At 41.2% G+C, this 13,835-nt stretch overlaps 1 protein-coding gene across 5 annotated transcripts in view; it reads right to left on the bottom strand.

Moving 5' to 3' along the window:
• Positions 1-1,639: 1,639 nt before the first annotated feature.
• BDNF (brain derived neurotrophic factor) overlaps positions 1,640-13,835 on the bottom strand; it is a 55,061-nt gene continuing 42,865 nt past the window's right edge. For all 5 annotated transcript variants that reach the window (XM_024558903.3, XM_071221417.1, XM_071221416.1 and 2 more), the window contains exon 2: positions 1,640-2,902. In XM_024558903.3, coding sequence (XP_024414671.1) covers positions 2,138-2,902 — 765 coding nt within the window. In that variant the 3' untranslated portion in view covers positions 1,640-2,137. The remainder of the gene's footprint in view (positions 2,903-13,835) is intronic.

Below are 13,835 nucleotides of genomic sequence, written 5' to 3'. Positions count from 1 at the left end.
AATTATTTGCTGATGGTGTCTTCCTTCCCTGGGTCATGGTGGAAACCCTGTTTTGCTTATCCCTCACCCTACTAAGACACAACAATTTCTTGAGGCTTTTTGATACCCACGGACACTGGTCCAGGACACTTTCAAATTTGGACAGTGGGCTGAATGGGTGAATGGGCTTAGCCCTAATTTTCACCAGGGTCCACTTTTCTCAGGACCGTTATTCCAGGCTCCCAAATTGACTTCTCCAAACCCAAGACGGCAGAGGTGAGGCAGGGACTTTCTCCATGAATAGACAGGATGGGCAGGAAGTTGCTGTGGCCTTCACTGGGGAGCAAAACTTTGCCAGCTCTGTCCTGGCCTCTTCCAGTCTCTGGTGTCCTAGATGTCCAGACACCTTCCCAAAGTCTTGTCTCTGGACAAGATTTTCTATTGGTAGCCTTGATCATTCAACCTGAGTTTTAGGGTCTTTTCCTGTTCCCTTCCCCCATACCAAAAGTTCTCAAAAGTCAAAACCCTGGTTTCCTCAAGTCTAATTTCAAAGCAGTGAGTGTTCAGGTAGCAAACATCTTGTATCTCATTGCATCAATCTCATAATCACAATGCCACATTTGGTTCTGAACCTGCTCCAGGCTAATCCAGCTTTACGCAATTATCCAGGGGTGGAGGGCGTTTAAGTCGGTTTGAGTACGGTTCTCCAGTGAGAACCTCTTAGCACAGTTAGATAATGTAGGCACTTAAAGCGTGAGGTCCAAAGCAACTTGACACATGTCATTCCAGAGCCACTTCTGAAGGGTCCTTCAGAGGCCTCCCTTTTGGAATGTCTCAAGTACCATTCCCCACCCCCACCTAGACCTCAGGATGGCCACTCAGAAATTCCTCCTGCACCACCCCAAAATGATGCATCGGCTCCACACAGCCTCCATTTGGCTGGTCAGTCTCATTTCACTGGCAGTGTGGGCTCCTGTTCTGATCCAGGCGTTCCTGGGTCCAAACGGATCTCCATCTTTTGCTTGCAAGACATTTTTAAGCCTTACCATGATTTACCCAAATTGTTTACCTCTTATCAAAAAAAAATCTTTAGTTTTATTTCTGGGTTGTTCTTTTTCTCGTCTAAAAGAAGAGAAATCGCCATGCTTATGAGTGTCACGATGTGGCAAAATTTGTTACTCATTCAGAACAATGGTAATATATTTCAAAGCATGGAGCTGATTTTTCTTCCTTACGAGAAAACAAAACAAAGAGGGGACCAAAGTGGGTGGGGGAGAAAGAATGTGCTCTAAGTAAATGTAGATCTTTGCAACAAAAGAAGCTTTCCCTGACCAAGGCCCAAGACTGCTAAGAGCCTTGGGGCACATAGTGGGAACTGGAGTGATCACTTCATTCAGTTGCCTTCATTTTTATTCACTTTCCAGTCATCTGACTGATATTGCAAACATCTTTACAACATACAAACAAATCTTTTAACAACCAGAATATATATTGAAGGAATTCTTTCCCCATCCCTACTCCCTGTGGGAACTAAAAAAAGAAAAACAAACAAACAAACAAAACCAAAACAAAAAACTAACAAACAAAAAAAACCACAAAACAAACAAAAATACTCCCCTCCCATCCCCCATCCCCTAAGCCAGTAAAGCGATGACAACAGCACCTTGACATTGTTTTAATTCCAACGCTATCAGAAGTTTAAAAGCAGTAAAACAGATGTAGTACTAACAAGAACGAAGATACTTACTGTCTAAAATGTAAACAGAATGTTTTGGTTCAAATTTTTGTTGTTGGGTTTTTTTTTTTTGTCTGTTTTCTGAAAGAGGACAGTTTATTATCAATTCACAATTAAAGCAGCATGCAATTTATTATTTTTTAAAACTTTTTTACGTTTTCAATTCTTGGCAACGGCAACAAATCACAACATTATCGAGGAATGTAATGCAGACTTTTTAAAGTTGTGCGCAAAATGACTGTTTCCCTTCTGGTCATGGATGTGTCCAATAAATAGATTGTAGAACCACTGTACTGTATAAACTTCATTTATACATGCAGTTCATAAAATTATTTTTTTTTCTTAACTGAATAATTTACCCTGTTATGTATATATACAAATAGATAATTTTTGTCTCAATATAATCTATACAACATAAAGCCACTATCTTCCCCTTTTAATGGTCAATGTACATACACAGGAAGTGTCTATCCTTATGAATCGCCAGCCAATTCTCTTTTTGCTATCCATGGTAAGGGCCCGCACGTACGACTGGGTAGTTCGGCACTGGGAGTTCCAGTGCCTCTTGTCTATGCCCCTGCAGCCCTCCTTTGTGTAACCCATGGGATTGCACTTGGTCTCGTAGAAGTACTGCTTCAGTTGGCCTTTCGACACAGGGACTTTTTCAAGGACCGTGACCGTCCCGCCCGACATGTCCACTGCAGTCTTTTTGTCTGCCGCTGTTACCCACTCGCTAATGCTGTCACACACGCTCAGCTCCCCGCGCCGGGCCGGGTCGGAGTGACGCCGGACCCTCATTGACATGTTTGCAGCATCCAGATAATTTTTGTATTCCTCAAGCAGAAAGAGAAGAGGCGGCTCCAAAGGCACTTGACTACTGAGCATCACCCTGGAAGTGTACAAGTCCGCGTCCTTATTGTTTTCTTCATGGGGCCGGACTTTCTGGTCCTCATCCAGCAGCTCTTCTATCACGTGTTCAAAAGTGTCAGCCAATGATGTCAGGCCTCTAGAACCTGCCTTGGGCCCATTCACGCTCTCCAGAGTCCCATGGGTTCGAACACCTGGGTACGCCAAGCTGCCTTGTCCGCGGACGTTTCCTTCTTTCATGGGGGCAGCCTTCATGCAACTGAAGTATGAAATAACCATAGTAAGGAAAAGGATGGTCATCACTCTTCTCACCTGGTGGAACTGTGGGGAGAAAGCAGAAGCAGGACATACAACTGGTTAGGGCTTTCTTTTGCAGGGATACAGTGCCACCCATTTGATTGCAATTCCAGGCCATTCTGCAGGGTAAAGGTTTTTTATGTATCCGTGATAAACTCCAGCTGCACCAGACACAAGTTAATGTCAGTAGTGTGCTGTACGTGGTTTAATATAAACCAGAGGCATGCAATGTTTTCTCCGAGACTTAGCACATACACCCGCCATTAGATCACGTCTAAGCAAGTGAAAAAACTGTGGCTTCAAGTTTTCCCCCTTCCTCGCACTTTAGCAGCTTTATAAGTTAAATTTTTTATGATCTCTGCCCAGGCTGTCACAAGAAACACAAAATCAGAATTGTTACTAAGCAACAACTGTAAGTGTAATCGTAACTTTCTCTTTTTCAAGTTATCTACATGGTCCTATTGCAGGAGTGTGTGGCTGGGAGGGTCTGAGCGGGCCTTTCTAGTTCTGTGCTACTTGGGCATGAATAAAACTGAAGTCAGGGAGCTATAAGGATCCTTTTCATTGACTTTTTTTTTCCTCCCATAATCTATTAGAGGACTGGCCTTGTGTCATGAAGAAGGTTCACATTAGAATTCGGGGCTCTCCCAACCCCAGCTTCAATATTTTCCTACTACGCCTGGGTGGTCATAACTGAAAATGTTTTGCTTATTTCCAAACAGAAATCATCTTCTGTACATTGATTTTAATGATGTGCCTATGCCTGGGGCTGGTATCATGAAAACCACGTGTCTGCTTAAGAGAGAACTGGAAAAGTCGGCGTTAACCAGGCACTGAAGTCAGTTTCAAATGCCTCCCATATGAGGCTCCACATTTATCTCCATTACTCTCTGAGCCCCTCACGCCCTGGCCTTTCTGGCTCATACAGAGAACCCATTTAAGAGAGCGCAGCTTTTCTTTTTGATTGAAAATGGGGCCCACTGTGTGTGTGTGTGCACCCTGAGTTTATCATGCCTTTAAAAAGCTGAGTGGCATTTTGCACATTTGGGAATAGACAGCCAGTGCTTCTTTCTGTACTTTTGAAGTTTCCTGGGAAGTCCCTTAATAGCACACCACAAAATTAATCTTCTCCTGTTTGCCAGAGGGTTGCTTTACTCTAAATTTGGCTCTACATCTACAAGCATGCTCTGGGAAGCCAATTAGAATGGATGAACAAGCAAAATGAAAACATACCTATAGACCAACCCAAGGTTACCGTCAGATGATGAAGGACTTCAGTATCACTTACCTGAAGCATCGTGTCCCTTAGTAGTAAGAGAAGCATCCCTCCAGCCCAGGTATTCTAACTTTATTCCTACTCCAGACCTGAAGTATGGACTTACGAAAAGACGCACACGTGCCGCACTTGGCACATACACACTGTGCCAATCAGTAGGAAATGGGACTGTTTTTCTGTCCATTTGCAACCTGCCCCCAGTCAATATATCACACTGCAGAAATGGCTGAGAATTCTGGTCTTGAGAACCAAACGTTCCTGCTCTCCATTTTTACAAGAGAAGACATTTTCTGCCACTAGCAGACTTTATCATTATCCCCAAACATTATCACCAGTCCATTTCCTTGGAGATGCACTCTCACTTTTCACGAAGAGCAAGCACACTCAGAACTGCTTGGAGTGCACAGTGGTATGAGATCAGGAAGGGTGCACCAGTTTGAATAAAACACAGATACCCATTCTGCAAATATCTGGACTCTTATGAATGTTCTGGATTCTGCACTATCAAAGAAATGGATTCTCCAAGGAGGTTTCTATTCCTGGCAGGCGGTACTTACACCACTGAATGAAAATCTTTTCTCCTAATGTTTCCAGTCCAAATTAAAATAACCCAAGGGACACCTCTAATGTAGGCCAATGAAAGAATGCAAATTTAGAATATTTCACTCCAGCCACCTCTAGCACACTGGTAGAGATTTGCTGTGATCAGCTATCTTTTAATATATATGTCGTTAAATCTTAGATACCATCACTATAAAACATAGCATTTTATGTACCACTGAGGAATTTTTTTAAAAAAGCAGCCAATTAAACTGTTGTTCACTTTATCAGTTAGAACTGTTATTATTCATTTTTTTAAGATTTTATTTTTTTATTTTTAGAGAAAGGGAGAGAGAAAGAGGAAGAGAAATATCAATGTGTGGTTGCCTCTCGCACGTTCCCCCATTGGGGACCTGGCCCACAACCCAGGCATGTGCCCTGATTGGGAATTGAACTGGCGACCCTTTGGTTCACAGGCTGGTGCTCAATCCACTGAGCCATCTCAGCCAGGGAAGACCTGTTATTGTATACTTATTGAAACGAGTTATTGTACACTTGTTTGGATACATTTATCATCTGCAACTTTTGTGCATATGTAATAAATAAAATTAAGCAAAATAACTGGTGAAGGCAATGACAACTGCGACTGCTGCCGTCACCAAGAGCAATAAAGTGCCATCAGCTGTTGAGACACAACTCCAATTCAGAGATGCTAAAGAAAAAGAAAATGTGTGTCTTAGAATTAATGAAGCAGAATAAGTTAAATAAGTCTTTACTAAGTGCCCACACTAACTGCTTAAAATGGTCCATGGTTGGAGGCATCTTAAACTACAGAGCTGGAAAATTGTTTTGTTATCACTAACACAGTAATGTGTCTTTTTTTTTTTTCAATTTTAATTCTTTCAATAAGTTTTTTCATGCTACTTTTTTTTAAACACTGTATTTAAAGAAGTTTATTATTTTTTCACTGGTCTCATTTATCTTAATATTAATAACTTTTCATTTAAAAAATAGTTCATACTTTAGATATCATTTCCTCATCAGTTCCACAAGCAAATATTTCAGAGGGACAAATGGCGTCTGAGTAAATACTACTTGGCTTTCATCCTGAAGCCTAACAAGGGCATCCCTCAAAGCAGAACATCTGCGCAGATTCAGTAATTAACCACCTGGTGAAAAGCCCAGCCCCAGCCCTGGCCCCCTCTGAGTGACACTTCTTCAGTGCTAACTGCCTACTCGTTTATAAGGCCTTGAAGTCAAGTGCATCTATTACCAAACCCATACTTCTTGTCAGAACAATGCTACTTCCTAACTTTTCTGTTTCTGAGAATGGTTTCTTGATACTTTGGGCCACCCAAGCCACAAGCTAGAAATCTAGAAGTCAACTTTGACAATGCATTTCTTGTATAGCTTTCAAATCCAGTCAGAGGAGAGGTCTTGCTCATTTTCCCTTTAAAACATTTCTCCTGTCCATCCCTTGCTCTCTATCCCAAGGCCGTTTTCTTGGCTCTGTCCTCACCATCTTCTTGTGTGACTGTAATGTCCTTCCAATGGATTTGACATCCTTTCGGTTCCATTTGGCTCTAATAACCACTGCCTGACTAACTGTTAGGCAGTATAGACAGCAAACCAAGGCAGGGAGGAGAAGGAAGATGTGTCTCATCCATTAATTCAGCAGTCCTGAGCCCAGTCAGATAAGATTGCCAGGTATTCCAAAGATCACAAGAGAGACCATGATAAAAGTGCAGGAGAAGGGGGAGCCTTTGAAAATTCTATGTATCATTTTCACTATCTGGGAGAGGCAGGCTTTAAACTCTCTGAGGGAATGGATCATGTCTCCCATAATACTTAACACAGAATAACGTAATAGTACTGAGTGAAAACTTACTGATGAGTTTATTAATCCATAAGAAAAGACGGTTCTGACATCATTCATGATGTCATTTGGAAAGCATCAGTGAAGTCACCAAAATCATTAGATCAAGTACAGGTTGTGCTAAACCCAAATTACAAGCCCTAAGAAATTTGATGGACAGCAATTATCAGCCATGAGCAACCTCTGGAGTTTTTCTAACAGAGTAAAACTTTACTTGAACAATTAAGCAAATAACACTACAACATATTAACTACCTCTATTACTTCCTGTGTCCAAAAGAAGACTTAAACAGTGCTCAGTAACAATCATAATAGCAAAATTTGGAATTTTCAGTCTTTTAACTTCCTTTTTAAAAACTGACCTCATCAATAAAATTCTATACTATATTGGGAAATCATAAAAGTTTAAGAGCTTCCAAGAAAATTCTTATGTTTTAGCCACTCTGATAAGTCTATTACACAAAAGACAAAGAAGCTGCATAATATTGCTAAGGAGATCATTAGTTTATATATCTGTTTACACAGAATAAATTCATTGGTGCTGTGCAATTCTGCTGCAATGCTTACAACAGTGTACAATTCCAATCAAGTCAACCACATCTCTGAAATGCTGGGGAGGTCTTTTTAGCCCAGCTCTCAAACATTAAATATGGCATATAGGGCTAAAAAGGAAATCAATAAGGTGGGAATAAAGATTAGTTTTCAACATGACTCACAAGCCTTGAACATTCAACCAGATGACTATTCACGACAGCATGCTCTCCTGGTGTAATAAAAACTTGCACTTGTCTAAAAGACTAGAGAACATTTGCAAGGATCATCTAACTTGGTTGTCACAAGGAGACAGAACAGGAATTGTTATCCCTAGTACACAGATCAGGCAATTATGGTTCAATGAGGTTAAGTAACCTGTCAGATATCACAAAGCTAATGAGTCATCTGTCTTCTTGTCTAAGCTTTGAACATCAGGACGTGCTGTCAATTTTAGAATATTCAACTGCAGGGAATAGACGGTGGCCATGCTTCAAAGGGTGGTCAAAAGAAAGCGTTTATACGATATGGACACAATTTTCTGCTGTTGTGTACATCCTGGGGCCCGAATTTCTAAAGGCAGCACCATTTAGATACTACTTTGTAGTACTGGTGTAACCATGGTCTCTAAGACCGTTCAACTTTAAGGCTTGATTACTTTAGTGAATGGAATTTTAGACAATGCAATCTTCCTCTAAAAAAATGCGTTGGAAAAATTTAGACTTGTTAGAACCAAATTTCCATGGCAAACATTAAGAAGGGGAACCAAACAATAGTATGGATAATTCAGGCACACAGGGAAAAAATGCAAAGTTTTTTTCACAGTACCTTTGGGTTTTGTCAATAAGCATGCAATCAAACAGTTTAAAGATATGGATGCTCATCTTAGTTCTACAAGCAATGAGGATAAGGTAATGTTGAAGAAATTATCAATTAATATTTAATCTCCAACATACATGGTGCAAACCTACCAAAAGCCCACCTTAATGAAGTCTTGCCAATCAATATAACCCTTAATTTGTGTCCAGCTTAACTATGTACATGGATTAACCTTGCTTTTGTTTTTTCACTCATCAGACATGGAATCTACTTTTCAAGTCTTATAGTCCAGGATACATATGCAAATAAGTCAAATATAAAGGTTTCTAGAAGCAACCCAGGAAAGGTATAGATAACGTTCTATGAAGAGAAAGGGATTACTTCCTGTTAGAGAATAAAGGATGCTTTGTAAAGGAGACTGCAAAGGATAGAAAGGATTTAAACCTATCCAGAAAAGACCAATGGATGGGCTGCAGCTTGGTTAAAAGCATGGAGGTGGGTAAGCATGGAGTACATTTCTGGAGAGAAGAGTTCTGGTATGAAATAGAAATAAGAGTGAGTGACAGTCAGATTCTGGAAGGCTCTGAGAATGACGCTAAAGAGTTGGGAACCTGCCTTATAGGCGCAAAAGACCTGGTGAGAGTTTCCGAGTGGAGTGTTTCAGGAAGCCCAGTTCATCACCATGTGTAGGAGGACCCACAAGAATGATAAACTGGAAGAGACAAATTAATTCCTTGATTTTTATTCCTAGTGACTACTGAACTTTAAAGATAAATATCAAGTAGTTACTTAAGTTTGGCTTGGGGTTAAGGGCCGGGATATATCGCTAAACTTAATCCATTTATTTATTCATACGTTCATTCCTTCATTTTCAGGCTGAAGCGAGTTACAAAAGGAAGCATGGTTAGAGAGAGAATTGCACTGGGCTGGGTGGCAACCATGAGTAATGTCTGGATTGGCCGAAAAGACAGCATGGAGGAAGGTGAAAGGAAGGTGAGAATATAAACTTTCATTCTAATTATTATTATACTGAACTTGGATTCCACTGCTCAGCACTTTTAATTCAAAGATCTCCAAACACTTTGCAAATATTAAGTAATTAAGACTCATAGGACCCTGGAGGTATAGGTAACTATAATTATCCCCATTTCGTACAGGAGGGAAAAAGGACCAGAGGTTTTAATCAACTCATCTACTTGCTGTGGTCCCCCTGATAGAACAAGGTCAGAACCTCAGATTCCAAAGGAAAATTAGGCCTTCAACTACAGGCACTAGTTTCTTCCATCCATCTGCATTATTTCTGTAGTATTTTCTCATTAGCTATATATTCCTTAGTTAAGAAAACTAAAACCAAAGACACTTCACAATCTTCAAAGAAAATAACTGGTAGTTGGGATCCACAAACAAAAGGGGGTGGGGGGAGAGGCTGATGATCATTATAGCTGCTCACCTACTTACCTGAATGACCAGCCAATGGAAACCAATAAATATTTTAGTAAATGATATCTGATCATGCAGCTCTTTCAAAGCTTTAAAGGAAGTGCCTTTAAAAATGTAGTTTTTAACCATAATGTAATTTAGGTCCAGGGTATCCAATTACACTTCCTACAAAACAGTCCTGCATACCACAGCTCTCGCTGGGCCTCTGGTACGCCCATGGCATTGGCACTTGCAGACATTGCTCAACCTCACGAAGGGTGCCAGAGGAATGGAGGGTTCTCAGTCCAGACCTAGAGTGATACGCACATGTAACTACCATGAAAAAAGGTGTGTTTCCCGGAATCATTAATTTGATAGATAAATTTACATACATCTTCAATAGAAAGCACTATAGCTCTAGTCCTCTGTTAACCCCCTGCACTCCCCATCCCATACGGTTTTTTCTATTGGTTGGAAGCCTACCTTACCCAAGAGTAAAATTAGACCATATTCTCTATTAGGATAGGAATCGGGTAAGGTAAGCTATAATGATGGAATGATTTTTGGAACATGGGATAAACAACACCTGGCTTGAGGACCAGATTTAGACAGAGAACACGCCCCTGGCAGCCGTACAGCTGCCACCACACAAAGGTCTCTAAGTGCTTCCTCTATTGCTACTTCCCTAGGACACCTACTGTTCTGCTGTGACTAAGGAATAATCCCTGAAAGCCAGAGCCACCCAGAGCTGGCAGACCTATCCATGCCCTGACCTCCTTCTCCTCTTCTTCAGGGTAAACACTGCCCACACAGAGCTCATCTCTGGTCTTTAATGAGGAGTCTTCGCAATGAGCGTATAGGAACAAGTCACTTGCACATTAAATGAGTAGGCTGTCTAAAAATGTTTTTTTAAAAATATATTTTAGAACTACTACTTTGTAGATTACAAGAACCAAATGGCATTTAGCCTTCAATTAAAAAGCTTAACTTCTTTAATTAGAATTGTTTTCTTTAGAATTCCAGGTGGGATTTGTTATAAGGACCTAGAGTATAGTTCAGATTTAACAATGTTCTAACTACTAGACTGCCAAAAGCAATAGATTATTTATCAAATTCCCATACATGGTAGACTGTAATTTTAATTTAGGAGATACTATCTACCTGGTTCCATGAAGGTTCAGTATGACTTAGAAAAATGATCAAGTATTCATCACATTTAATGATGGGGGTTGATGTCCACAGCTTCTGTGAACTCAAGGGGGGAAATTCCTATAAAACACTGACTCTGGAAATAGTGAGTAGGGAGAAACAAATGTCATTGTAGCACAGGCATTTTTTAATTTATTGATTTGAGAGAGACAAGGAGGGAGGAAAAGAGAGAGAAAGAAACATTCATTTGTTGTTTTACTTATTTACACATCTGTTGGTTGATTTTTGTATGTGCCCTGACCGGGGATCAAACCCACAACCTCAGTGTATCAGGATGGTGCTCTAACCAAGTGAGCTACCCAGCCAGGGCCAGCAGAGGCATTTTAATTTCATTTAAACATACAGATGTTCAATTTATATAAAAATTTCATGTAAGAAATTCATTTTATGCAACCCAAAGTGTCAAGGTTCAAGTAATTTTTTTACTGTTACATTTCTAAATTAAGTGTACGAGGAGGGACTCCCCCCAGAAAAACTGGAGTGATCTTCTGGAGGGCAGGCCCCTTGTAGTACAGGCTTCCCCCTGCCAGGTGAGTGTTCTAGGAACCCACCTGTATCAGTGTGCCAGGTGGCATTGTTATGAGAAGCTGTGTTCAGCTTCAGTGAATTTTTTTAAAAGACCCTTTCAACGCATTTGCCCATTTTATGATGGGTAAGTTGCAAGCGCACCTGCCCACACACTGTGCTGAGTGTTCAGCAGTTTTTGACCAAAAAGGATATGACCCCTGTGCCCCACTCTCCTTATTCACCCGATTTTGCCCCAAGCAACATTTTTTTGTTTCCTCTGATGAAAAAAGTCCTCAAAGGGAAATGGTTTGCTGATGTGTAAAACAAGAAACAAAACCCAGCAGAAGCACTGAAAAGTACCAAATCGAAGAGTTTAAAAACTGTTTTGAGCAGTGCAAATAAAGTCTCAACAGGTGTATCGCATCAAATGGAGAGTACTTTGAAGGCGACTAGAGTTTAAACATGAAAGGATAAACGTACAAGTTTTATAAATAAATTCCTCTTTGGGGGGTCCCCCATTGTGCTAATGGAATTCAAATTTGTTACTAAAAATACTGCAACAAAGAGAAAAATGGATGGGGCCTGCAGTAAGTTTTAGGAAACATGCACACGGATAACCCTCCATGCACAAAGACTAAACGAATCCTGCCTCTCCACGTGCGATGCTTGGGCAGCAGCCTCACCTAGGAGCTTATGAGAAACGCAGAGTCTCAGCTTCCCTTCCTCCACCCCACTCGCCCCATCCACTAAATCAGAATCTGTATTCTGACAAGATGTATGTACTTTGAGGTGATCCATATTTTTCTTGAAGTTGAGAAGCATTGGACTAAATGATAAAGAGAAAGGAAATAAAAGGGTTAAAGTCAAACTTAAATACCGTGGTACATTCTGAGCATACCATAGGCTTTCCTGTCATCTTTCCTCCTGGGTCCACCTTGTCCTATGGGGACACTTACTATGCAGGAAACATAGTTTTGCTTTTGCAATGGCGTTAAGTAAAATCTGGGTTTCCCTTAGGTCCACTGGCTTTGGCCACTATTGCGTTGATACCATAAAGTACAGGACAAACCTGTAAACATTATTAGTTGAATGAGAATTTACAGAATACTACTAATCTAAATCTGGACTTCCACTCAATCACTAATTTTATCTCCATGCTATAAGGCAGGCACAGGCATAATTGGCCTCCCCGATCAATCACACAGCCTAACATCACACATTTAATCAGAATCACACTGGAAATGACAGGAGGAGCCACAGCAGGGGGTAGATTTCTGGACACATTAATATTACTTGCAGCCAGATGTCTCTGATCCTCATGAGTTCTTTCTATCCTCAAGTGGTGACACAGAGGCAGGACTGACTCACCCACTCAATACAGATTCTTTTGGTTCTAGACTTGTCCTAAAAGAGATCCACTTATCTCCTACCAAGGACCATGCAATTAAAAATGAGGAAGAAAACAGAAAACTTACAAAATAAAACAGCAGCAGCAGCAACAGCAACAAAACCCTAAAACACGTTAGTGTAACTATGAAGCATCTAATCCCCTCACCAGCCCTACCCTTTTCTCTACAGGCAACCCAAGTTCTCAGTTGGGTTCCAACGTTTGGGATGGAGACTTAAGTACCCAAAATGGTAAAACAAACAAAAAAAATAGCTACATTTCCAAAGGAAAGGATAAACATTTTTGAGTTGAACAACAGTAAGATGGAGTTGATGGGGTAGTTCCATAAACAGAAGGAGAAACTGGTCCGGTAAGCTGCAGCCTTTTACAAGCTAGTTTCCAAACACCAAGAAGTCACCCAGCTCACCAGTACAAATGCAAATGACTCCTACTGGGCACCCTCTCAGTGTTGCTGCTAAATCATTTACAAGTGGGTAGGGCTGAGATGACACAGAACACTATTTTCCCAGGCAGTATCCCAAGTATTATTGGGTTCCACCTTGAGTCCCACATAGTACAGATGTCAACACAGCTAAGGGACTGTCGCCTCTGAATTACAAACAAGGCGCACCTACACTAACAGGGCATGTTGTGAAAGCACCGCAGAGCACTGTCTTCAAACTTCCTGGACCCAGGAATAAGCATGCTCTGTATCAAAAGAAGACTAATAGTAAAACAAAGTAAATAAACAAAGCAAGGGTGATGCAACTGCATTCTTTGTCCCTCGGGGGAGAACATGCCATAAATCTCTGAGAGCAGAGAATAAAGGGAATCCCCTTGAAGAAAAGAAGTTTGCCATAATGTGGAGATTGGGACCGAGCCAGAACAATTATGATTAAAATGATAAAACAAGACAAAGGCAGAAAATTCAGAGCGGCGTGTCCCATTTCAATCCCCTTTTCAGAGCTGGCCGCTTTGAATCAACAGGTCACGCTCAGGGTGCTGCCGGACACTCGCAGTTCCTGCCACGAGGTGCTGTGGGAGCCCTGACAGCTGGGAGCCAACACCCACTGGCCCCCGGCCCCACACAGCCACACTGCTTAGGGACCCCAGCGCCGGTGAGGCATGCCCTGCTCAGTGTTCCCCAGAAGGTGCTCCTGAAATTTTCCGTAGCCAACGTGTTCCTGTGGTTAATTAGTTACCGGGGCAATTTCCATTATAGAAAGAATCTCTGCCCATAATTAGAGGTAGGTTCAAACTGGAAGGCTTCAACACCCCTAATTCAGAAGGGCTCAAACGAGAATGGGGTGGCTAATTCACCCCTGATGAAGAGACCTCTGTAGACATGACCCTACCCTCTGAAGGACACGGGACATTAAATCTAAAAAAGCAAA

The sequence above is a fragment of the Desmodus rotundus genome, chromosome 5 (assembly GCF_022682495.2).
Source record: "Desmodus rotundus isolate HL8 chromosome 5, HLdesRot8A.1, whole genome shotgun sequence".
Classification (NCBI taxonomy): domain Eukaryota; kingdom Metazoa; phylum Chordata; class Mammalia; order Chiroptera; family Phyllostomidae; genus Desmodus; species Desmodus rotundus.
The sequence above is the reverse complement of the archived record's forward strand: the minus strand, read 5'-3'. Positions and strand labels throughout refer to the sequence as shown.